We start from the raw sequence: 25450 nt of genomic DNA on the forward strand, positions 1-25450 counted from the left end.
GTTTGGAGTGCTGATAGTGCCTTCTGGTACTGCTTGCATCCTGCAACAGGCCAGCTCTGCTCATGCAGTGATAGAATTTCAGCTTGAACTTGCAATTATATAACCACTGAACAGTATTTCAATGCAGCCTTCTAAGTTTCTTTGAAATAAAGAAAGGGGAGAGCTAGGAGTTACTGCTCTTTTGTAAGCCTGTATTTTAAAGTTGCAGCTCAAAACCAACTTGTCTGTTTCCATTTGTGATCTCATGAGTATCGGTACAGAAGCGTGGTTGTAGTGCAAATGTGTCAGAGAAGCTGTAAGAACGACATACTACCAAATCAATCGTGAAACTAAGATTATTTAAACTTCTGTTTGTCCCTTTCCCAATTAATTCTAGTAATGCTTAGTAATCCTTAAAGTTGTTTTGTGTTGCTTTGTATTATTTTGTATTTTGTGTAATAGTGTAAACTAATGCAGATACTTTTCCTAGTTGAAGTGCTCCAAGATTGTTTTTGGTTGCTAGCTTTGCACTGAGCGTTCCTGAGCTTTGAATCTCTATATGCTGTTTTGAATAGTACAGAATAGGTCTGTTGTTTTATGGTCTCATTTGGAGATTACCAAACTGATAAGAAGTGAGGTCAAGCATATTCAGTAACTGAAAAGACTACCAAGCCTATTCCAGTTAAGATCAGCAGGAATTGTCCTAAAGAGAACAGCAACAGCATGCAGGGCAACTTGTGGAACTGTATGACACACCTCTGCTGGTTGTTCCAATGTTAAATACACGAGAGATGCTCTAACCATGTGAATCCAGTAATCAGTTTATTTACCAAAAGACTTCACAACTGTTACTGCTGTACTTTAAGGCAAAATGAATGATGTAGTAAAGCATGTATGCATTTATGGTTCTTTACTACAGCTGTTAACATATTCAAGTACTCCTTGAATATTTATAATCTTTACTTATTTTTTACCTAAGTTTGGTGGTGCTAGTTTTCCTCCAGACTTCCTTTTCTACACGTGTCTTCTGAAGGCATTTGAAGTATTCTCCCCTGAAGATTAGAAGGTCAATAAAAAGAAACCAACTCATCACCATCTAAAAGTTAGGATTCTCATTCTGGGCTTTTGTTTTGTTCTGTCATCTGTGAACATGAACTGGACAGAATGCAGTCTTTAAGGATCAGGCTTGGCAACTGGCACTGTGATAAACAATACCCGTTTTCCTTTGTTAAATACTGCTGTAGTTGTTTCTTCATCCACCAATTCTGGCAGATCTAGTTGCAATTTATATTTTTCAGGGACTTCAATGATTATGTCATCCTAAACCAAGAAAATTAAAATATTTAATGAACTATGTGACAGCAAATTAGCAGTGAGAATTTCTAGGAACTGGAGGCTAGACAGAAAATGCAAGGTTATTCTTTCTGCTCTCTTACCTTTGAAATCTGCAAATCACACTCAGAAACAGAGCTAACCTTAGGCAATTCAATTTTTAGTTCAAATTTGAGTGGTTTCTTGTTTGTATCCTTCACGGTGATCATTTCATAGACAGGGGTACTTAGCTTCTCTGGCATTTCAGAACTGCTAATTTCTTCTATCAGATGCCCTTTACAGTGTGTCACGTTTTCATCCTTCAGCAACACAGGAACATTGCTGCAGTCTTCAGCTTCCATAGTGTGTAGCAGCTGATCAAGTGTCAGTTCTTTGAAGAAAAATAAGTTTTTCACATGTATCACTCAGTTACCAAGAACTGTAATGTTATGCCACTTGACAAATATATCACGAAAGTTTTAACTGTAATGAATTGTAATTAGCAATTTTGTCAGCTGAAGACTGTTACTGGCAGATTCTCTTTTGCCCATGATTTGGTTTTATTGCCAACAGGTTAAAAGTTCTTGTTTTCAGACTACTAGTTACAGCAGCAACCCCTTTTACTCAGATTAGCACAAAAGAAACTTAGCACCTCAAAGGATCAAACCCTAGCAGAGTTCCCATGTCTAGTGGATATAGGAAAAAGGGAATTTGCTGTTCCAGTGTTACTACATCTTCTCACTTGTAAAACACCGGAGATTAATGCAGACAGGCCAGCAGGGTTAAACTAACATCTGGTATGAATACTGCTGCCTTATTCTGAATTCTTAGAGAGAAGCATTTGGTTTATGCTTCTGGCAAGAACTGGGGTGAGAGACATGAGACTTCAGTAAGTTTGTTGGAGAATCTGATAGGTCCTCAAAGAAAAGTGACAGCAGGTCTCTACGTACCCTTCTTTGTGTTCTGACTGAGATGTGGAGTTGGTATCTGCCTTCCTTTCAGACGTTGCTGCATCGTTTCCAGGCTTCCTTTCAGTTTGAATGATTCAACGGTGTACAAATCAGAAAGGATAAGGTTGCATCGTTCCTCAACGAATTTAAGTGTCAAATGGATCAAGTGCTCCATTTTTTCTGGGTTTTCTTCTCCCCTCTGAAGAACATCTGGGTTATATGCAATATCTATAATGCTGTAAAGGTCTATAAAAATAAGTTATGTGTCAGAATCATTGCTATGTACCATGTGCCAGCGTTCTTTATAATCACTTGATTTAAAAGGAAAGGAAATGAATTTGTGGCTTCTGGGCAGAGAGCTAATTCTGTCATCCTCCTCTAGAGTTGACACCTCTCCGTGTGCTGAACCAGCAGTCTGTGTTCAAGGACAAGCTAGGGAACACAGTCCAAGTGAACATGACTATACGTGGTCAAAGAGATTCCTAGTACTCTTCAGGATTTAGATGCGTGCAACTCTTGCGTTTCTTCAGTTTTTGGGTGGGTTTTTTTGTTCAAAAGGGAAGGATTCATGTAGAGTCCTGTTGGGATATGCCTGTCGCATCCTTGCCCCCCCCCCGCCCCGGGCTAAGAGCTGGCCACGGCGTGGCACCACCCTCTGTGACAGCGAGAGTCTGCGTCTGATTGCCACGCAGTGGACTACTGCAGCAACAAATGCATCCGGGGCGAAGCGCAACTCCTTCGGGACGTTACCTCCTTCGCCAGATACTTCTTCCAGCGGCCCCGCACTGACAGGAGTGGGGTCAGTGGGGGCCTTGGGCGCCGGCACCCTTTTCCAGCCGCAGACGTTGATGAACAGCGGCCTCCCGACGACTCCCTGCAAGAAGCCGAGCCGCGGCTGAGCGCTCCGCCCGCGCCGCCCCCCTCCGGCCCCGCACTCGGCCCTCGTTACCCGCCGCAGCGCCCGGGCGGGAGGCCGAACGCCAAACCCCGCGCAACCCACCGTGGGACGGGCCCGCAGGCACAGGTGAGGCTCCGGCGGGGCGCAGAGCCGCTCGGCCTCGGCACGCTGCTGCCGCTGGAACCGACGGTAGGCTTGGGGCTGGTTCTCCGCCATCTCGTCCAGCAGCGACCAGAGCTGTGAGGCCAGCGCCGCGCCCGCCATGGCGACCACCGTCGCCTAGCGACGGAGCCACCGGAAGGGCCACGCTCTGCGGGTCCGCCCGCCTTTCCCGTCCTCCTCCTGCTTCCGCTCGAGCCGGCCCCGCAACGGCCCCCGTCCCGCCCCCGCAGGCCCCGCGGCGGAGCTGGCCGCTGCCCGCCTGTCCCCGGAGCCACCGCCGGGCCGTTCCGCCCGGTGGTCGCCGCGGCTCGGGGCTCCGCGGCGGCTCAGTCCCGACCCGTCCCCCCCCCCCCCCGTCCACCTCCGGCGTGTGCTGCCAGGAGGAGGCACTTCGTGGGGACCGCTTCCGGCCGGCAGCCGGGAGCAGGCCCGGCCTCTCCCGTCCCTTCCTGCCCGGGGGGTCCCGGTGAGCGGCCCCCGCCCGGCCCCGGGGGTGCCGGTGGGGCCGCGTAGGGCGAGAGGATGTCCCGGGTGCCGGTAGGAAAGGTGCTGCTGCGGAACGTCATCCGGCACACGGGCGCGCACAACAAGGTACGGCCGGGGCCGGGGGGGGGGGAACTGCCGGCCCCGGCGGCCCCTCGTCTCCCCTCTCTCCCGGGGGTGCGGAATCGCCGGCGGAGCGGGGAGCGGGGCGGGCGGAACGTCCGAGTTGAGATCTGGAGGTGGGGAGAGCAGCTGTGCTTTTCGGAAAGGAAAGGAGCTTGTTGAAATCAGCTACGTAAACGTCCTTAGTCTCGCTTTCGGTTTAACCCTCTTTTTCTTGAGCTATCATCCTGGCGATGGAATGTGTGTGTGCATATATGTATTCACCTGTAAAATTTGCCTCGTGAAAGACGTAGTCTCTCAGGACTTTCATGGAAACTACGGTTTGCCTTTTAAAAGTAGCAATTCTTTGGGTTTTTTTCTTGTTGTACTGCATATGTCCTTTAAATTGCATCAAAGAGTTTGAACTTTGTGCTAAAGTGCACAGGCAGTATTTTAGTGCAAGATTAAGGAACTCTGTTAGCTTTAGCAAACTATTTAATTCCTGACATAATTCAGCAGGTCCAACTCATTTATTTCATGTGCTTATAAAAATCACTCACAGTCAGTGTCCATAAACATAGATCTGTGCCAAACCACTCAGTATTTGCATGCTGTGTTTTTTCAGCCTGTAGTGTAACTTCTCATTTTGGCTTGGTCCTTCCAGATGATATTTATATACTGAATTCTCTAACAGTATGTATGTTTGGGATGGTAATGAATGACAAGGCAGGGTATCCAGAACAGCTGAGATAGCAAAATCAGGCAAACCCACCGTTTCTGGTGCTGTTATCCTTATGTGCTTTGTTAGGGTACTACCATCAAGAGGTCCTTCTTTTGGTTACCTTGGTTATAGCTAGAAGTAATAATCTGTTCCAGAATGGTAGGAAGGCTTGCTGTGAATTTTGTTAGCAGGAGCATTGAGCTAGGAGGTGATGTTACATTCTGCGTGTCTGTAACATTTCCCTAATGTTACATTTGTTTCCCATCTGTGACTTTCAGATTCAGGAAGAGACAGAAATGTGGAAAATAAGGGAGTGGGAGAAGCAGACAGAAGAGACTTACTGGAAAAGGCAAAGCAGAATGCTGTCGGACACCTCCAGGTGGGTTTTAATTGTGTAGTGGAGATAATTGGCTTGACTTAGTTGCTTAATTGCTGAACCCTTTTGTGTTACAATACTTTAAGAACATTCTGTGATTACTATGTGTTTACAATATATGAAGACAACGTAGACTACAGATATATTTATTTTCTCTTTAATGAGCCCCTGGAAAGAGGTCAGACCTGTGCTTAAGTCTGACCTTTTATTTCTTTATCTGGATGTATAGCCTTCAAAATACAACATTAAGTAGGCCAGGCACTCTGAAGCAATATGGGTAGGAAGTGCTTGACTAATATGTCAGAATGTTGTGAGGAAAGTCTAATGTATTGCTGTTTAGGTTAGCAGTAAACAAAACTGTTATGATGTGGGGTCCTGTGCTATTGTAACACACCAGTATTGACCACTGCTTGTGTGGTGTCTGTGAAGTCATTCTGACATGCCTGAGGATCTCACAAGCTACATAAAAACAAACTGGGTTTAGGGGGAGGGTTGGGGTTTGGGGCAGAAGGGGGAGAGCTTACTACCGTGAAGACTCTTCAGAAGCATGAACGTTACAGGAAGTGGTTTTAGTATCTCAGGGAAGAACACCTTTCAGACTTATGCTAAGTCCACAGCTGCTGCTTGGCTCAGCAAGTGCGGCATTTCAAGTGAGAAACAAAACTAGAGCCACAGGCATGTGAGATCACTCAAAACTGTTGGGGCTTTCTGTGGATTTGGGGTCTTAGTCCTGGATTTGGGGTCTTAGTCCTGGTACCTGATCAAATTGCAATTCTAGTAAGTCTGTTCTACTTCTTCAGTGTCCCCTTTGCTGCTTTTACTAGCATATGTCTCATTGCATATTGTTAGTCTGCTCCTGCAGAGTATTGTAGAGGAGGAGAACTGCATTTGTTGTGATAAGCATGATAACTCCTTCCTCTAATTTCGCATTGTGAGCACCTCTGTCTAGAATTTTGCTGTGCACAGAGAACCGTAGTAAGTTTTGAAAACCAGTGTTAGCTACTCAACTGGTTTTGTGAGAGCTGTTAATGGTGACTGTCTGTTAAAATGATAGCTGGTCTTCTTGCATAGATGGACATCCAAGACTTGCTGGATTTTTGCTCCTCTCGCTGGACTAACCCCTTGCTCAGAAAGTTTCTCCATCAGAGCTGACAGCTGAAGGACACCTGTTCTCTTTCTGCAGCAGCCGGATGCGCAGTGATGGCTTTGATGAGGAGGGCCACAGGGCTGACTGGAAAACAAAGAACTCACAATTTCTTGACCTAGTCGAAGATGATCTCCTTAGGGCCCGATCCTGGAATAAAAAGCTATATGAATGTGAAGCCAACATGCCAGACAGGTCTGTGGGGGAATTAATATTCTGTGATTGTAACTGTAATTTGAACACCTTTTTGGAGTCCTGTACCAAAAAGTTAGTACATTTCTTTTTTTCAGTATGTACTTCTATAAAATAACGCGTGATCTTATTTTGAGAATGAGTAAGTAACATGCATGAACTTGTGCAGTGTCACAGAATACCTAATTTGAGTTCATCTATAGAGTTCCTAAGCCACAGTAAGCAGCAAAAGTACTGCTCTAAGCTTAGCAGTTAAGCTTAGTATTTATTACTTTGCCCAAGGAACTTAAAAAAATCTTGAGAAATGCAAGTTAGTGCTCTCCAGGCTTATTTTAAAGAAATTTGAGTTGTAGTTTTCCCTAATTAGAGATGGAAAAGAGACTGAAAACATAAGGTGTATTTAAATAGTACCAACCAATCGATCATATTTCCTTCCTTCTTTGTTGGGAAGGTTCTGATAGCTCTTCTTTGCTATCTAAACTCATGTTCATTCTGTGGCTCTGTCTTTTCAGAATTATGTTTTTTCCTTAAACACCTTGTCTCTTTCTAATAGATGGTTCTGCTTTTTTCCAGGTGGGGTCACAGTGGTTATAAAGAGTTGTACCCTGAAGAATTTGATACGGATAGGTAAGGCAAGCAGGCTTACTAATGTATCCAGAATCTTACTTCTGTCAGGTTATGCAGGGAATTTTACAAACTGAATTTTAAGTTTTGAGTATAGATCAGCCTTGAATGTAAAGCAGCAATGTTTAGTTACAGACACCCACTGAAAAAAATTCTAGTCCATTAATGTGGTTCCCCCTTGTCTGAGTCTTAGGAAGGGATTGCATCTTTTATAGTAATCAGACATTCAGCTTGAGCTTGAGTTACTAAAATGGAGGGTCTGCATGGGCCAACGGAGAGCCATAGTAGGCAGCTGAATCCAAATCAGCTCAGTATACACCCTCTCAAATATCACCTCCAGGTTCTCCTTTCCATCACAGTGTACCTGTGTTTTCTGTTTCTCCTTATTTGGAGAATATAAATTCTTGCAGTATCCTGGAGAGTGGAGACTTAACTGTAAAATAAGTTCTTAGACAAAATTCATTATTTTTAAACTACACCTAACAGAATCATCAAGTACAATATTTGTCAGGCTTACAGATTTGAAGTAACCTGCTATAAATGAGTTTTCATCACTCGGTGGCTTTCAGTACACATTCTCCTTGGTTCTGGCTCAAATACCTTAAACAGGGGTATTAGGAAGGTGTGGACCCAAGCTGCTAATAAGTACTTGAAACAAAAATGCAGCTACCATGACTGTCACAGCATCTGCTCCCCTGCTCTAGCCAAATGAATTGCTGGGCTTGCTTAAAACTTTGAGACAGAAAGAGGCTCAACTGCTATGAGCCTGCCTCTCTGCTTCCTTTTGATCATCCTCTGTTCTTTTTACAGTGACCAGCAAGAAGGAGATGAACAAAATGCTGTCAATGGGAAGAAGAAATCTCATCTGGGAAAGCAAACTGCCCATGAGTCGCACAAACGGAAAAAAACAAAGAAGTCACACAAGAAGAAGCAAAAAAAGCGATCGCACAAAAAGCGAAAGAAAAAGAAAAAGGAGCAGGGGAGAACATCATCAGATTCTTCCCAGGAGAGTGAGTGCTCAGAAGAGGAGACTTCAAGCACCCAGAAAGGGAAACACAAGCGCAAGAAAAAGAGCAGGAAAGTGCCTGCCAGGGAACCTACCTCTTCTTCTGGGCAGGAAAGTGACTTTTCTCGTGCAAGCAGCTCAACCACCAGCAGCTCTGAGGACAGTGAATCTGAGGAGAAAAAAGAGAAACGGCCCCCAAAAAAGAGAAAGAAACGTCAGAATTCTGTGTCAGAGAGGCACAGTGAAGTACCAGAGAAGAGGAGCAAGAGGAAGAACTGGAAGGTGGCCGCTGATGAAAAATCGGAGGATAGCTCAGATGAGGACTGATGAATCTAGGCTGCAGCTCAAACAGTAAGGTAGAGGACAGAGACAAGTATTTATCTTTCAGCACTGCCCCATGGTACAACTTGTTTCAACACTGTGGTTTATATACATCCTGCCAGCCCACAAGGGAGAAACTGAACCTTGGTAGCCTCCAGTAGGTGCCCCCTTGCTTTTCATTGACTTGACATTCAGAAAGCCGGGGGAGCAGTTGCCTGTCTCACAGGTTGGCTAGTCCTGCCAACTTCAGATTTTTTTTCTGTGACCAGGTTGACCTCTGATGCACGAAAATGTTATAGGCTCTCTGCAGGGGGAAAACAAGCATGTTTGCACCTTTTTTTTTTTTTTTTTTTTTTTATTAAGTTTTAACAGATTGTTTTTTTGGGTTACCAAATCAATGATCAAGACTTGCAATAGGAGAGGGGAAAGACAAAAAGTCTGATAATAGAGGAAATGTCACTGGATTTAACCCTACAGTAGCTTTGTCTTCCCATCCTCCAACAAAAGCAGACCTTTGTGGCAGCATGCACACGGTCAGCTGGATGCAGAAGGGAGCACAAAGGAATCCTCTGATTCCAGCTGAAGGTGCAGTGATTCCTTCCATAATGGTGAAGAAAAGACACCGGTGCATTTGCTTGTTTTAGACTTCTCTCCAAATCCTGGCATGGGCTGGCCATTGTGTCTGCCTTTCCTTCATTCTCTCTAGGGGGATGCTGAAACCATTTGTGCTGACAGAGAAGCCTCGGTGGGTGTTGTGTTCTGTCTCTGGTCTGCCCAATGTATTCCTGGAGAAATTGGTACTGGGCTGTTCTCCCTGCAGTTGAACAGCCAAGCCTTTTAACAAAATAAATAAATCCAGACATGTTCGATGCTTTTGTCATTGTTTTGGAGTAAAGCCCGGGGACAGAGCACAGGCCTGAGAAGCCTAGGTGGTCCTTGTGTTCTCCCTGTGCCACGCGTTTCTGCCCAATCAAACCAGGTGGCTGTGGAGGGCTCGGAGGAGATGAAGTAAGGGAGGCTGGAGTGGAAAGCAGCCATTGGGGAAATGTACTGTGTTGATGCGACTGTTGTGTGTTGGTGACCAAGCACAGCTCCAGCTTTACTCTACGCCTGAACAAGTACAAAATGGTGTCAGTGCTGTCCCTAGGTCCTCATTCCAGGTCCTGCTCACAGTCCCTCTTTCCGTTTCAAGTGAAAAGACGTTCTCTGCATGCCCTTGTCTGTTGGCTAATGCCAGAGGCTTGGAGAAAGCAGTATTGCAGGCTCAGCGTGCTTTCAGCTGCTCGCTCTATTATCACAGCCACTTCTCTGCCGGTCAGTCACACAGTAGCAATGCAACCGCTTTATGTACATCATAGGAAAGGTTCAAGAAGGGGTTTATTTTGTATAGCTCCCCTCGTACAACGATTTTTCATTAGCGGGGGGGGGGGCGAGGGGGAGCACCCGGATCCCCTGTGGCCACTCCTGCGGGTTTTGAGATAGGACCAAGCATCTCCGAATGGGGATTCGATAGGACCGAAGCCTCTGCCCAGCCACGGCTGTCTCGGGGGTGGCCCGGAGGTCGCAGGCGCGGCCTCGTCTCTGCCTCCCGCCGCCGGCTCCGGGAAAGGCCGCAGTTGCGCAACCCGCGGCAGCAGCGGAGCCTGCCCTGCCGCCGTTGCCACCGCCTACCCCCCTGCCCGGAAGCGGAAGGGCTGCGGCGGCGACTTCCGGCTCCGGTGCCCTTGGGCTGGCCGGGGACGATGGCGGCCTTGGTGCTGCTGCGGGCGGGGCTGGCGCGGCCCCGCGGCGCCCAGATGGGTGAGTGCCCGCCGGCCCCGCTCCTGGCTGCCCCGGCGTCCCGCCCTGCCCTGCCCTGCCCTGCCCTGACACCCCGTCCCCGTTCTCTCCGCAGCTCTCCTCGGGAGGAGCCTTGGCCGCCGCCCCGCGGTCCTGGCGGCCGTCGCCGATCGGAGCGCCCCGGCCCGGCAAAGCCACAGTCCGCCCCAGCAGGGCCACGGTACGTCCCGCGCCACAGGGCAGCCCCCGCCGTGGGGGGGTGTGGGTGTGTGTGTGTGGGTCTTGTTCCCCCCCGTGGCCGGCACCCGGTTTGTCAGCCGGCGCCGAAACCGTTTTTCCCCCCATCCTCCAAACGATTTCTCCGTTCTAGCCAAACGGTGTGTTCTTCGTGTGCCTGTTCCACCCACGTCTGGTCAGGGCTGCCGATTTTGAGCCGGGTGGGAGATTTTAAATGGCAGGTGTCAGTAACCAGGGGCAGAAAAAACTGACGTGTGGCAAAGTAGTTTTTCTTGGGTGAGGTGGGGTTACTGGTATTACCAGAATGTATTGCCATCGCCTTCAACAGTACCATTTTCGGTTGATAGCACGGCTGTTGATTTGCACTCTGCCCGGGTCTGATTAAAACAAGGTGTGTGTGAACAAGGTACATGTGACTTTACACTGCTTGAATTTGAAACTGACATTTGCGATGTTGGTATCGAGCGTGCGAATGCTGCAAGTCTTAAATAGGCAATATTAGCTGAATGTTGAAAAAAGTAAACCTCTGCTTATTAACAAAGGTGTAGTTTTTTCGAATGTGGAAAAAAGGTTGAAAGATTTTAAAAGAAATCAGAAAGAAGGTTTAACATTGCTTATGGTTCAGTAGCAGTAATAATATGAAAACACTGCAACTGTGACTTTTTCCTGGAACAGTAGAGCTTCTGATTCACTGAAGTTAGTCTGAGAAGTCTGATCTACAGGCAGAGAGTATTTCTTAGATTGCTTTTTCCTCTCTCCGTGTGGTTAGACTACACAGAGGTGATGAAAGATTACCATTCCAAGACCAAACTCTGGTCTGTCAGTTGCGCAACTAAATATGAGAAATGTTGTGACTGGAGGTTAAGAATGTTTTTTAGCTGTTACAATACAACTTAGAAGTGGGAAGGATGAAGAAATGCTTGTAAAAGAAATTGTCTTAAATACAGCTAGGCTATTTCCTTCCTTTCTATTCTGGACTTCATATTAACAACAGATTTCATGCATGTGCTGTGAAGCGTTTGTGGCTGTGGATTTCTACAGGGACAGCTTACTAGTCCACAGCCTAGGTCCTTTTCATGTTCTACTTCAGGTCCTTTGCTTTCCTTGTCTTCTCACTTTTCTAAATTTCTTCCTCCTTGCAAAAATGAAGAAAAACTTTTGATTTTTGTTTAGATGGATGGATAATATCTGTGTGTTAGGTAAGCACTTTTGGGGGTATTGTATTATATAGGTAACTTCACAGAGTCAGTTCTTGATGGTTTTAGACTCAGCTGATGCTGACATTCTGGTTCAAAGTATTGCTTATGATGTTAGGGTTTTGGTTTGCTCCAGAACCTTCTAGATGTTTTTTGGGGTTTTTTTTGGTTTGGTTTTGGTTTTGGTTTTTTTTTTTCCTCCCTGATAGTATTTGTATGCTTCCAAAACGTAAGAGTTGGTTACAGAGCTCCCTAGCTGGTATTTCTATTTCTAGAGTCATCTGTTATGTGCTTCAAATTGTACCCAGCTGAGTGTCAATGGAGGACTGAAATCCTTTGGCCTGCAGGCTACTTCTAGGCCATATATAACTGTGATGATCCCAGAAGTTTAATCTGCTATTTACAGTTAAAAATAGCAATATTGGTTCCTGGGCAGAACGGTGCACAGAGTTATCATGATGTGCCGTTCACTGGAACTTGTAGTTGTGTCCGTCTGGATCTCAAAGCCATTTCTCAAAAGGTGGGAGTAGTAAATAGTATGCAAGTCAGGAAATTCACTAGACAAAAAGGCTTTGCCTTCAGAGACGTTTTTTCCCTGTGGTGGTTGCCTTGGACCCTAGTCCTGAACTGCAGGTTGTGAAAGTAGGACTGGTGTTTGTTTTGACTTTACCTGTTGAGCTTCTCTTCTTTTGTAGTAAAAGAAGCTTCTCTGTCTTAGCAGCAGCAAAGAGAGGAGTATTTAAAATTAACCTTTTAGACATTGTAAAATAGATACATATTCTATAGCAGTAATTCAAAGGCATCTAGGTTTTGCTTGGATGAAAGCTTAGTAATCAGGTCAGAGAAAATATGTAATTGTGTGGTGCTGATCAAGATGAGGTATCTGTTTTAAAGGTTACGGCACTTCGAACAGGAACTTTGCACTGAAAATACTTCTCCTTACAGGCGCTTCCAAGGCTGCGTCTTTGCACTGGACAGGTGAGCGAGCTGTCAGTGTCCTCTTGCTGGGTCTCCTTCCTGCAGCCTACCTGTATCCTGGACCAGCCATGGACTATTCACTGGCTGCAGCCCTCACTCTCCATGGCCACTGGTAAGCACAATAGGTCCCTCAGAATTAAAAGTAAAGTCTGATAGTCAGGGTGGCTCCAAGCCTTAGGTCTTAAATCTGTATATGGCAGTAAGTTTACTGATTTATTTCCTGATCTAGTATAAAACAACTGGAAGGAGATGCACACAAAAATCCTTACTCTCCAAATTCTGTGACAGTTGTGGTCTTTGACAAGACTAGTTGTACCTTGGTCTTCCTTTGTCACACTGTTCTCTCAGTCAGAAGGCAGGATACTTACTACTGTTAAGGAATCTATAAACATTCTGTAGTGTTCTTCTACACAGTATCTTACCTTAGGAGGACATCCTTGTCACTGGCTATGTAGAATCTTGGACATTTTTATCTTGTAGATGAAACAATGTTATATGAACAGAGGGAACAGAAACAGGACAGATCTATATAAAACAAGATGTTCTTCTAAGGTTCTGTGCTGTGGGCTAGTTTTGTACATCTCAATGGTGGTGATATTCTGCATAATAAAGAGTTCATAGCAAATATTCCACTAAAGAAGCTGAGGTTTTGATCATTGTTTTCTTGATTCCTGGGAAATGGATGCTTGCTCATCTTCTTCTTAAGTGTAGTTCTGCTGTGATCTTTAATGTGAGTAGGAGTGGTTCCAGCTGCATGGTCGGCCTAACTAGCAACGTTTACACTCTTGAGATGATGCTAGTCTGTAGTTCTTTGCCACAGGGATAAAGCAGATGAGCAACTTCATGGTGCTTTGGGGTGCCATGTTTTCTTAAATCTCAGTTTTGCCCTTACAAAGTTGTACCAGGGATTCTTGCACTTTCTTACTTACTGTGACTGGGAGCTTCTTCCCAAAGCCCACAGATCTAGTACAGAATTAATCTGAAATGTGGCTATCCTTGAACATATTTGGCAGAGCTCTTTCAAATATAAAATACGTAAAGCTAAGCTTGCCTGCCTTTGGAGCATTTCTTCACTTGTTTAGTATGTGCGTGTTCCTTAGGAAATCTTGTCCTAAATTATGTTGGAAATAGCGCTTTAGATACTTAAGTGGCTATCAGTCCAAACACTATCATAATAATAGACTTACTCGAGATACCTGAAGCCATATTTATCTTGTACTGGTTTTGCTGGCATGTAATAAAGATTTATCTGGGCAGTGAACCTTCTGTGTTGTGAGGTAGATTGTATGTCTACCACACATCATCTATTTCTCACCAATTCCCTTCCTTGTGCTCAGGCCCACTGGTCTTTTCCCATGAGGGCTTTGTGTGAATTAATTAGTGTGCTGTAAAGTCACACACCAGTTTTTCTGAGAAGTCTTAACATGGCTCAGTCATATTGTGCCATGCAAAGAAAAGATCTTATGAAAATCCCTTATTAACACTACAGTTGAAGGGCAGCCTGTGAATCCCAAGTTGAGTATGCCTTATTTATCTGCACTTTGGAAGGCTTGAAGTGTGGGTAAGTGCTGCTTGCACTTCTGACCTTATTCCACTGTCCAGTTGTAATAAATAGCTATAATAGTTTGAGAGTAGTTGCCTTTCAGACCGCTTCCACTTTCTGCTTCTCTTCTGTGTGTCCAGGGGTTCCTTGCACCCTTTTCTTGCTTTTGACATCTTTATGGTATTAGGACACCATCTAAGTGAAACTGAGCTCAGTGTTCACTTGCAGTGGCATCTGCTGTAGGACTTTGAACCTTGCTAGGTCACTAGTGTGTCTTAATTTGTGGGACACAGGTCTTTCAGCTTCAGGCTAGACCAAGACAAAATCCTAGGAAGAAAACTGTTGCATTAAATATGGTTCTCTCTTTTACCAAGTTGACATCTGTCATTGCAAAAAGCAAATATAATAGTACTTTCAGGAAGAGAACCACATTAGGTTAATATCATACTCTGTCTTCCTATTGCTGGGTAGTTTAAATCTGGACAAGAGTTCACTTCCAGTCTGACAGATGTAGAAAAAAAACCCAGAGTATGCTAATTTTTGGTTGTCACTATTTTCTAAGCTAAATATGCATCCTGGAGTCTTCTGTGCGTTTGTGACAATGGCTGGTCCCAGAGCCACACGTTGCTGTTCGAGCAAGAAGGCTATTTCCTGTGGTTTCTTTTCTTCAGTCCTTGGAAGTCAGATAAGCTACCCACTGTTTTTTGGAGGCACATTCTATTGTCTGGAAGAGCTTTGCTCAACACCTTGTTTCCTCAGTACCATTAAGAAAACTCTGAGCCAATATGTATGTTTTTTAATAGAATATGTGGAATGTTGGTTGTTTTTTTTTTTAAATAGATGCATCTTCTTTTTGAGTGGGAACTGGGCATTCTTTAGGAAAGATGGATGATAGCATGTGAAAAAGATGATGTGTTTGAGCCATGTTAGTAGAATGCTCGCATAAACTGGGTGGAGTTCAGTGAGGAATGCTCTTTTCTGATTTCAGCTTTTTTCTCCCTCTTATTCTGTAGGGGTCTTGGACAGGTTATAACTGACTACATCCATGGAGATACATCCATTAAACTGGCCAATACAGGTCTGTACGTACTGTCGGCTGTTACCTTCGCTGGCCTCTGCTACTTTAACTATTATGATGTTGGTATCTGCAAGGCTGTTGCCATGCTGTGGAGCCTCTAAGATGCGACCGAGTCCCTGACAAACGCTATTGTTCACTGCTGCCTCTGCTTCATCATGTTTTTACCAACATGTTTAATGCAAAACAAATAAATAACCAAGGGTCCATAGTACGTACATACTGCAGCCAGTTCAGAGCTAGTGTTTTAGAAATAAATACCCAACAGCAGTAAAAATATTAGAAAAGAAAAAGTAGATTTAAAGTGGGTAACATCCAGGTGAGAGTGAGTTGATTTAAGCTGCACTGTAAATTGGGAGGAATTAATTACGTCAATGACAGACTTACATAGCTGAAGGTAACCTTCCTTGTAATGGCAGCTTTGATGAGTGTTTTTCTAAAAAACTGTTGTTTGGTTTCCTATCTTGTAAAACAAACTTGGCTTGCAGAAAATTGAACTTTTATTTCTGACCACAACAACTGCACTGTATGTAAGGCACACCCTGTAACTCTTCGGACCCTGAGAGCTGATGTAGAAAAGGGAATAATTATTTCTTAATCCATACAATAAAGAATTTACAGAAGTTGTGTGTGTGTGGTTCTGAACGGTTTTTACTACTTTTGGATAACTGGAAATGTTTTCTTTGCAGATAGTTTGGGGTTTTTTTTTCTAAAATCATGTTCAAATACTAATTCATACTGTCCATACTGTTACTTTGCATTACTTCATTGAGATGTTATAAAACAAAAAATATTTTTATGAATATGTATTGTCCTTAATACTTAAAGACTTGACTTAGACTTGACTTGAGTAACGTCTATTAGAAAATAGAGCCATAATTGACTTAGAAGAAAAATACTTTTGCAGGTTAGTTTTAGGAGCCATAAATAGCATATGGCTTTCATAGTTTCTCTGGAACGTGTATGTTCATCTGCAACATTTCTTTGGGTTTGTTTTCTAAGTAAACACTGGTACACATTTCCCGTGTGACTGAAAAGGCCACAAAGCTACCCTTTCTGTCATAGCTTGACATGAGACTGAGGCAGTGTTCTTTTCTATGTCTTAAGGTTTTAGAGCATTTTAGGGGGGAAATGAGATTCTGTTTTTTAACTTTCTTCTCTGCATTATCTTTTCTGACTTTCATAGTAGTAAGGAGTTGTTAACTGTTTCCATGTTCTAATGGTACTTCTGTGGTACTATTAATAGTAAGAGAACTGTGTGTTACCATTAGTCTGATAATGCAATTAACAGAATGAGTAAGTTGCTATTTGAATTCTACAAGACTTTCTGATCTAATTTTTTAAAAATCTGGATTGGAATTTTTATTTATGTACTTATTCATGTAACCATGGGAAATACCATGTAGCTGGCCACTTTTGTTTTGCTAATCTTGTGGTCAGAATTGAGATGGTTGCTTCTGTCTGATGTGGTCTGATTTAATTACCAATGTAACATTCATTATTTCGTCATAATGAGGAAGATGCATATGTATGAGCCATTGGTAAGTACGTCTGTAAAATCTAAGCATGTATCATAGAAAGTGTTTGACATTTCTTCTTTTGAGACCAAACACAAGATGCATCTGTATGGGGTATTTAAGATATCTTGTATGAAAAATGAGTTATATAAGAGCTCAGGGAATGTAGTTGTCCAGACCTATGACGTTAGGGGCTAGCAGCTCTGAGACCAGTTCATTGTGTTTCTGAGGCAAGAATTAAAAGGTAATGACTACAGCTTTCTCTACAAATCACATGTTCCTCTGTCCTGTTGAAATTGAATCAGTTTCATGTAATTACTTTTGATCTTAAAACTTTTGATCTTAGTTATTGTGATGGCCATAACCATTTGGTCTAATCCCATTTTTGAACATTCATCAGGCATATAAAACTAGGAGTCAGTCCTACTGCATATCCAGATGTGTTAAATACATTCTTGAGTTTAAGCCCCTCCAGTGAATTCTTCCTAAGTGGTAGTGCACTCAGCAGTAGCTGTACCCGATTCTAAATAATTGGTTTCTTACTGCCTCTAGGTGCTCCTGTAGCAGCTAGATAGGTGCAGTGACAGGGGCAGCAAAACATGAAAAGATGAGACAGGGTTATCAGAGCAGTTTCCTGTCTCTGTGCTTTTTTAAAGCCCCTGAAATTATATTTTTGTTTTGGTTTTTACCAAAACAAGTCTTGAGACTTGTCTTATCTTTTCTGCAAGTTTGAGATTTTCTTCCATTTCATGACAGATAGAGGCCTTCCTGTTTTCTCTGATTACTTCTGCCTGTATCAGGTAGGACAATTGTACCAGCTCTTCTGCATGGCAAGTTGAAGACCCAGGACCCCAGGTTATCACTGCCTGGAGTTGGAACAGAAGAGGAAGACCAACACTTACATGTAGAAGAAAAGAACAATATATGACATATCAATTATTTCCTCAATATTAAATATGCAGAATGCATTACATTAATTCTAGTTTTGGTGAAATCCAGTGCTTGCTCAGCTCCAAATGTGAAATGGAGTTCACAGCTTGACCCCAACGTGTGCTGCATTGTCACATGCACAAAATAAGATAGGTTCCTTATGGGAGCCAGCCATATCTACACGTGTTCCAAATTGTTAGTTTCATTTCATCACTAACCTACAATTTACTGTTAACTTTTAAAAACCTTTACATAAAGGCATAATTTTTTTTTCTTGGGTCCTCTGAGGACAAACAGCTATATTAGAACTTTAATAGTTCAGGTAAGTTAGCAGTTCTCTGAGCAAAGATTTCCATAAAGTTAAAAATTGTCTGTTGTTTCTACTTCAGTTGAAGGTGAGAATGTCACGGTGTAACTGAGATTGATGAAGACGCTCAGGAAATAATGTTGATGCAAAAAAGTAATGTCAAAGTGTTTATTGGCCAGATGCATGGTCTGCTTATGAAATCTGTTATTTTAAGCTGTTTTCTCTCCCTCCCCAAAATAGGTCTACTTCATCTATGAGACACCTAACTCAAAAGCTGTTTGATCAACAGGCAGCAAAGATTTTAGGGATCATACTATACAGGATGATACAGGCATGCACATTCTTGTTTCTTCATTGTGCAATTCTCTTTCCTTCCATCTGACTGGAAAACATTCTTCTGCTTCTTTTTACCAAGAATTTGAATTTATTTTTCTTTGGGAGATGCTCATTTTTGTATTAACTTATGGTAGCTAAAAACATAAAAATGGCTTGCCTCAGATGAAGAATAAGATTACTTTTATAAAAAGCCAAAATATATTTTAAGTCTGTTGAAGTATGTTATAGGTTGTGACTTTCTTTCTGACTGAAGTTAGAAACATATCTTCGTGGTTTCATCCACTTCATCTTCTCTTGACAATTTCTTTAGAATTAATTTTCTTAAGGAGCCTTCTTCCTCAAAGGCCAAGAACATTCCTTGTTCTAGTGAGTATTCAAACTTAAATGCTCTGGAGCTACAAGATGTAAACGTCTTTTTGAAAAAGATTACATTGCTTTCACCAGGAATTTCTTTGGGAACTTCTCCTTCCTGAGGAACAAACAGGGAATGGGTTAGTCCCAGCATAAGACCTGAGCAGTTTTGTTTCAGCTCACACGTTTGAATTCTTAATTTTGCCTCCTACTTATGGATACATAAGGTATGGAAAGTAATACTTACCCTAAATCGAACTATCATTTTTCCACATTCTTTCTCACAACACATGTAGTAAGTTTTATCTTCTACCTGGACACTGAATGCAACAGGCATCCCTGCTGAAGGTGTGGTAGTTTTGTAGTAGTGAATGTTGAAATGCATTCCATTGCCTAAATGTAAATTGCTTATTATTAATAGTCTGCTCAGGAGAGAGCTGCAACAACTTAACAGTATTATGTTTTACCATTCCACTGGCAACTGCTGTCTTCCCATGATACTTTTCCTGACAGGAGAGCCAGGACTTGGAATTTTACGACTGCTGGTAGCACATATTTGACTTTTTGCAATCATTCAATAACCAAGATTTTGAACTTGCAAGAAAGCATGTGAAGGTACCCATTAGTATGGGTAGGATGTTCAAATCCTTTTACATGCATGCATACAGTGAGAATTCGATTTGTAAATAGCCATCTGTAAATAAGATTATATCTGTATACATGTGATCTGTAAATAAGTATGTTCAACAAATACAGTTCTGAATTAATTGCTGAGCGCCCCCCCCCCCAAAATCTAAGCCGAAGCCATAAGTACATTGTTAACTACTGCTATTAGAGGAAAGTAAGAGCTTTTAGTGCTAAATACATTGTCTGTTTAAACCTAAAAATGATTTTTTTGTAATCCAACACAAAAAAAAAAAGAGGAATTAAGAATGCAGTTTGTGATCAGAGCTAACCAAAAATCTTAGCAGCCCCTTTCTGCGTGGGACATCCTGCAGGCCTCAAGTCTAATCCAGGAATCTAATCCATTACCAATGCAGAAGACACAAAATTTCAGCTTTCTTAGCTTAGCTTTATTCTTACAAATGAAGTTTAAGTCTTTACTCTCAGTCTCATCATTTAGAGTCAGTGATTACAAAGAACAAAAGCACATCTAGAATAAAGAAATAGTGCAATGGTTATAGTATATATTTGAAAAATGGTGTACCAGATTTCATCTCCTGATCCGTCACATCTTCAAAAGCTGCCATGTTTAAATCTGGTCGAACCACAAGCAACTGGCTATTTACATTTCGAAGGACTCGGTGGAGAATTTTTTCCTTACAAAAGGCATCACATTCTAGCCCTGTAGAAATATTAGAGCAAAGAGGGTCAAATATTTTAGCTGTAATTTAAGATCTTGACAGTTTACTACAGGCTTAATCTTGTCATTAAGGATACCAGGTGAAATAAGTTCTTAGAATGCCAATCTCAAACAGAATGGAGGCCAAGTAATTCTTTCCACCTCTGGCTTGTAGCAACCCAGGCAAGACAAGGATTTCCCAGAATATAGCAGTCTGTATATATAAGCAAGAAAAGCTACTCTGCCTGTTAGTGAGAGTTCAGAGGCACCAGTTCCCTCTTTTGCCCAGCAATTAGAATTGCATTAAAAGGTCCTTCTGTTAGGGAAGCCACTACCCTGTACCTTAGGAGGAAATAAAGCAACATAAACTTCAGAAGGAGAAGATGAGCTGTAGCTCTCTTTTTTACAGTAGCTGTTACCAGTTTGAAAAGTTGTTCTCCAAGGTACACAAAGCATTTATGAGTTAGTAAGCATGAGCAGGTTAGTTCAGGTAAAATTGATAATGATGTTAATAAATGAGCTTTCAGCTTACCATCGTCATCTTGGTTCCAAGGGAGCAATGAAAAAAAGAAAGAAAAAAACAACATTAAGCTCTGCACCCACAAAAGAAACTACTTTCTACCCAGTTTTGTTCTGTGAGATTGGAAGCCAGCCAGCCACCTACGCATTTCCAGTTGTACTCCCCAGTATCACTAACTCGCCAAGCTGAGCTGTTCTAACTACAGAGTGTTTTATTTGTAAGCATGACAAATTCAACAGAATGATGAAACTATCAGTCATTTGGGAACTGGAGTTACCACTAAACGAAGAGGCATGCAAAATATTTTAGGGTTACTTAAGGGTGAGCAACTCAGGTCAGTTTAAGCCTATAACCAAGGAATAAACGGCATACAAAGTTTTGTTTTCATCAGCACTTTTATTCTAAGTGAGCAAAAGGACAGGAAACAGTCATTACAAATTGCTTCTAAAGAACAGACTGTTTTCTAACTAACTTTATCCTGCAAGATTGGAAGTTATCCACTTATTCCAAGTCCACCCCACAGTATTACAACCCTTCCGAGTGTCCTCTACAGGAATGTATTGTATGAAGCAACGAATATTCCACTGACTCAGATACTTGGCTAACAATACTTCAGACTGAAGCTTATGGAAAAATTAGGTGAAAGCAGACTGATAAAGTAATTGGTTTTAATCAGTATTCAAACAGAAAAAGTTATTAAATGCTTAAGGTGTTCAGCAATAATATGATACTGACCTGTTAATGCTGGGACAGCTGTCTCAGATTCTTTTTGCAGTGAACAGCCTGAGTCCATAATTTAAGAACTAGCATTCTTCTAAGTGGTGGGGATTGTAACTGTTTTGAGGATTGCTCAGGCAACATGGCGGGGGGGGGGGGGGGGGGCAGGGAGCAGGATTCCACAAAACCAGGGTTGCCAGCCCAAGGAAAGGATTGAATTGTGTATCAGCTTTTGATCTTCTATGCAGAAAGAAGACACAGTGTGTCTCTTTCAGCAGTGAGTAGTAATTACCTGCAAAATAGAGGCAGAAATTTTCTCCAAGTTGTACTGCACACACAAGAATCTCTTCACCACTCATCTTCACTCTGCCAAAAACACATGGAGAGGATTCAGAGTTAAGAACAATGCTTCTCACTCTATAAGGCAAGGGAGTCCTTGGGCTAGTTCTCGTCTAGTGCACAATACTATAATAGGGCTGGCGTGTTTCACTACCTGTTGAAAAATTGCATCTTTAAATGGTGTCCTCCTCTGTTGCCTTTTATCATTATTTAGAATAACGTAGAGCATCCTTCAAGTTCTGTTATTTTACAAAACTTTTCATTGACTTACGTGATGTTACACAGGAATAAATCATACTCATTACCATTTTCTATTTCTATGAGAATGTTAGTAAGTAGCTCCATGAACATATTTCATCAAATTAGTTCTCTTCTCTTGGGCCTGCAAAAATTATCTTCATATCATGGCCATTTGATTTTCTGTTTCTAATTTTCAAATAGGGAAGTGACCAAGACTGGATTAAGCACCCTGTTACTGGCCATTAAGCCGTAAAGGTTATATTAAGTCTACACAGACTGATCTTTCCAGGTTCCCTCTATAAAAGACAGAGCTTCCAAAATACCCAAAACTTAGTCCACCTTTGACTGCCCCTTGGAAAGGCACGTATCTTTTGTATCTTGACCTGGAATTGTGTAGGTTCCCAGAGAAGTTGGGATGTAGTTTATTTTGCAGTAGCAGTGATTTACTTATGGTGTTTTAACTTTGTTTTAACTCAGGTTGAATTCTGAGCTTGATTTCACAGCTATTCTCTTGAAAGAGTGGCACACAGAAAAGTGAAGAAGATATATTTCCCTTGGGAATAACAAGTCATTTTACACTCCCCCACCCCCCCGAACTTACCATTAAAGACCAGCCAGCATCTGCACCTCAGAGATTCCAGCCCCCCATTCTACACACTTCAGGGTTAATTTAGAACTAGCCCAGGGCTGCACTCTGCTTCTAATGTCAACATACATCGCCCCTCCAAGAACTCCAGAAGAATAATTGTTTTTAGCTTTGTTCATATCCTCAACCTCGTACAGTTAACAGCCAGACAGGTTAACTTTATATTCTTTAGCTTTCTGACATAGTGACTGAGACCATGTCACACCTTCAGTCTGTTTAATGGGTAAAACAATGTATATGTTTAATGTATAAAACAAAAGAACAGTGATGGTCATGCATTTGCTATACCCATTCCATTTACCTGCAAGTGAACCCATCCCTTTTCTTCTATCATAAAGTTTCTGTTTATGCTGGCAGAAAAGAGATAAATCTGAATGGATTGTATTGCTTTGCAGGTCACAAATGTCTCCATATCTTCTGTTGTAGCAGTGCATGAGGGGAAAAAATTACAAAATAAACCAAAAGTTTTGTGGCGTCACCTGTCTTGACTGGGACTTGAACTGTAAAGTCTAGCATTTCAGTAATTTTACTGCTGTTGGGATGGTTGCCGTTGGAAGGAATAATTCTAAGAAAAAAGCACTAAAATATTTTTATTTTAAAACTGATGGTGATATCCTCTTCAAAATTAAAATGGCATCTCCTACCTTTAAGGAAAAGTGAGAGTAAGAATGAAGGGAATTACAATATGACAGAGGAAGATGTGGCAAAGAATTTCATTCTTTCTCTTTTCTGGTGGTAAACAGTTTTAAAATGTCCTCCTCCATGCCACTAGTTTTGTGAAATGCAGGTATCACTTTCCTTCCTGTTTCATTTTGGTCTGCAACTTAGTAATTGTTTTTGTTAATTTTCCTAAAATGCTTTCTGTGTATGAATGTTCTTACCTGTTTTATCTACATTTTTAGAAATAAAGGCATTTTACTTTCTGAAAATAACAACTAGCTACTTTACTATCTGCAGGATCTGATTTACTTGGCTTTGTGATTGGTGTAAAATTTTTGGCCAGATGGACAAAGTAACAGGCACACTGACATTCACCATCACTGCATCTAACCTTTAGAAGTCTTCAGCCAGCAGCTATGTGCCTAGCCTCTGTATACAATACATGGGAAGAGACAGTAACAGCAGAATGCACAAAAACTTGTTGATCAGACAGCATCAAATAAACAAAGCCAACAACAGTGATTGTAAAAACACTGAAGTCACTTTTTGTAAGTAGTCTAGAATATGAAGTGCTTAATTCAAACTGACCAACTCCTGTCAGGGCATTCTTTCCCCTTGCACTAGCCACAGAAATAATAAATGTATTAAATGTGTTAAAGCTAGGCAAACAACGGGAAGACCTGGCTCTTGCACTGGGATTTTATTGTGCAGTCAAAACATTTGGCTTACTTCCAAGGCTCTTTTCACCACGTGGGAAAGACTTCTTATACATAACAACTGAGCAATGCCAACAGAAATAAATAAGCACACACATGAACCCTAGGGACTGGGGTGGGGGAATCACAGTGATTTCCTTGTCCCTCTAGTAAAGCACTTTGAGGAATGTATTTGAGAGCAATTTTTTTTCCTCATCCCGTTTTTTATATGGTCTATAGTTCTAGCTGGTCTGTGCAGAAGAGACACTCAGGTTCATAGCAGAGGACTGCATCTTTTTTTCCAACCATGCGTACCCCAAGCCTTTGAAACAAAAATACCACAATATCAAACAGTGCATGCCTCAGATGTAGTGAGGTAAACCAAGAAGTCAAGGGCTACTCTCTAAAGCAGAGGGGAGGGCACAGGCAGGACTTATTGATAAAGGATTAAAGGAAAAGGTGGCCCTTGGTTTAATGAGCAAGACGCATAAACGACTACATTTCTTGCCCTGATACGTAGTAAGAAATGGTTAGACCTTCTACCGAGCACGTTCGAAAGGAACGTTAGAAGCTATAAGGCGTTTTAGCTGACAGTTCGATGCAGCGTGTAATGACCTGCTCCGCGGACAGCCAGGAGGGAAGGCGAAGAGCAGGGCCGCACCCCGGCGGATCGTGACCCGCTCGGCGCCTGTGCTGAAGCGGAGCCCGGCCCACCGCGGGTTCCCCGAGGGCAAGTTGCTGCCCGCGGAGGGGCCACTGCCCGCGGAGGGGCCACTGCCCGCGGAGGGGCCACTGCCCGCGGAGGGGCCACTGCCCGCGGAGGGGCCACTGCCCGCAGCCTGCCTGCGGCCCAGCTCAGCGACGCCCTCCGTCGCCAGCCCCCGGCGGAGGGCAAGGGTCTGCCGGTTGCCGCGACCGCAAGAAAGGGATAGCTGCCGGTCCCACAGCGGGACGTCCCCGCCGCGTCGCGAACGCGCTAGGAGCGAGCATCTCCGCCCCTCGCGGGGAGCGGCGTACCCCCGTGCCGGGTCGGGCGGGCTGCTCTGCCCCAGCAGGCAGCGGTGCGGGGCCCTCCGCCTCACGCAGTCGATCCCGGGTGCGGCGTGCTCCCCGGCCGGGGTGCTCTCGCAGTTTCGAGCCGAGCGGTTGGGGTGGGCGGGCAGAGCCGCTCCGCCGCCGCAGCCCCGGGCCGAGGGCGGAGAGGCGGCGGCGAGCCTCCCTCGCTCCTCGGCGGGCCGCGGGACGGAAGGGCGAGCGCGGCCGGCGGAGGCGCGGGGACAGCCGACTCCCGCTCCCGCAGCCGGAACCCGCCCGTTTCGGTGTCCCGTCACCACCCCCCAGCCCCGGGCCGCGACCCCGGGCCGCTCGCACGCGTACCTGGGTGCGGGGGGACGGACGCGGAGCCGACAGGCGCGGGGCTGCGCGGTCCCGTCTGGCCGAGGCGCTGCGGCTTTTCCTGAGGCGGGCGTCAGCGCCCTGTCTGCTTCACGTGCGTTCCCGCGAGCGAGGAGGAGGGCGATCTCTGTTGCCGTGGGTGGCGGCTGATAGGGCGATCTAGGGAGGGGGCTTTTATAGCGGCTTGCATCACCGTACGACAAAATGAGCCGACTGAACAAGCTGCAGAGGAAATTAGGACTCTTTCCCAAGATATCTGTCTACGTCTGCACTTATTCTGCGGCACTTCCCCTCCTCGGGGGAGAAAGCACATCATGCAAAATCTGAGGTTAGAAAGGGAGCTTTTTGCGACTGCCTTTATCTCGCACAGATGTCGTC

At 43.7% G+C, this 25450-nt stretch overlaps 4 protein-coding genes across 5 annotated transcripts; 2 read left to right on the plus strand and 2 right to left on the minus strand.

Moving 5' to 3' along the window:
* Window positions 1-723: 723 nt before the first annotated feature.
* On the minus strand, window positions 724-3477 carry PIH1D2 (PIH1 domain containing 2). The gene is made up of 5 exons (XM_075035103.1): window positions 3241-3477; window positions 2991-3114; window positions 2241-2486; window positions 1416-1681; window positions 724-1299 (listed from the first exon to the last, which is right to left on the minus strand). The coding sequence occupies exons 1-5, from the start codon at window positions 3400-3402 to the stop codon at window positions 1153-1155; spliced, it is 945 nt and encodes a 314-aa protein (XP_074891204.1). The 5' UTR covers window positions 3403-3477; the 3' UTR covers window positions 724-1152.
* Window positions 3478-3563: 86 nt separating this feature from the next.
* On the plus strand, window positions 3564-8726 carry NKAPD1 (NKAP domain containing 1). Of its 2 annotated transcripts, XM_075035105.1 has the most exons (5): window positions 3564-3891; window positions 4885-4985; window positions 6166-6321; window positions 6892-6945; window positions 7753-8726. In XM_075035105.1, the coding sequence occupies exons 1-5, from the start codon at window positions 3823-3825 to the stop codon at window positions 8273-8275; spliced, it is 903 nt and encodes a 300-aa protein (XP_074891206.1). In that variant the 5' UTR covers window positions 3564-3822; the 3' UTR covers window positions 8276-8726. The 2 variants fall into 2 exon arrangements, with proteins under 2 accessions (XP_074891206.1, XP_074891207.1); XM_075035106.1 differs by lacking the exon at window positions 3564-3891 and having other exon boundaries at window positions 4883-4985; window positions 6054-6321.
* A 1198-nt stretch (window positions 8727-9924) lies between these two features.
* On the plus strand, window positions 9925-15700 carry SDHD (succinate dehydrogenase complex subunit D). The gene is made up of 4 exons (XM_075035108.1): window positions 9925-10069; window positions 10164-10268; window positions 12427-12571; window positions 15016-15700. Exons 1-4 carry the CDS (start codon window positions 10012-10014, stop codon window positions 15179-15181), a joined length of 474 nt encoding a protein of 157 aa, XP_074891209.1. The 5' UTR covers window positions 9925-10011; the 3' UTR covers window positions 15182-15700.
* Window positions 15701-18001: 2301 nt separating this feature from the next.
* Window positions 18002-25186, minus strand: IL18 (interleukin 18). Its single transcript, XM_075035109.1, is given in 7 exon segments — window positions 18002-18429; window positions 18431-18636; window positions 18766-18911; window positions 19726-19863; window positions 20393-20401; window positions 21390-21463; window positions 25055-25186. Coding segments are annotated over 6 exon segments (606 nt in total). The 5' UTR covers window positions 21457-21463; window positions 25055-25186; the 3' UTR covers window positions 18002-18389.
* Window positions 25187-25450: the final 264 nt, after the last annotated feature.

This window comes from Buteo buteo, chromosome 9, assembly GCF_964188355.1.
Source record: "Buteo buteo chromosome 9, bButBut1.hap1.1, whole genome shotgun sequence".
In the NCBI taxonomy this organism is placed as follows: Eukaryota; Metazoa; Chordata; class Aves; order Accipitriformes; family Accipitridae; genus Buteo; species Buteo buteo.

Coding starts and splice junctions, on each gene's coding strand:
- PIH1D2 (XM_075035103.1), bottom strand. CDS start 3,402: ATGGCGGGCGCGGCGCTGGCCTCACAGCTCTGGTCGCTGCTGGACGAG. Junction 2,487..2,990: donor AGAAGTATCTGGCGAAGGAG/GTAACGTCCCGA, acceptor TTATTTTTATAG/ACCTTTACAGCATTATAGAT. Junction 1,682..2,240: donor CAGTCAGAACACAAAGAAGG/GTACGTAGAGAC, acceptor TTTTCTTCAAAG/AACTGACACTTGATCAGCTG.
- NKAPD1 (XM_075035105.1), top strand. CDS start 3,823: ATGTCCCGGGTGCCGGTAGGAAAGGTGCTGCTGCGGAACGTCATCCGG. Junction 3,892..4,884: donor ACACGGGCGCGCACAACAAG/GTACGGCCGGGG, acceptor TGTGACTTTCAG/ATTCAGGAAGAGACAGAAAT. Junction 6,322..6,891: donor GAAGCCAACATGCCAGACAG/GTCTGTGGGGGA, acceptor GCTTTTTTCCAG/GTGGGGTCACAGTGGTTATA.
- SDHD (XM_075035108.1), top strand. CDS start 10,012: ATGGCGGCCTTGGTGCTGCTGCGGGCGGGGCTGGCGCGGCCCCGCGGC. Junction 10,070..10,163: donor GCCCCGCGGCGCCCAGATGG/GTGAGTGCCCGC, acceptor TTCTCTCCGCAG/CTCTCCTCGGGAGGAGCCTT. Junction 12,572..15,015: donor CTCACTCTCCATGGCCACTG/GTAAGCACAATA, acceptor CTTATTCTGTAG/GGGTCTTGGACAGGTTATAA.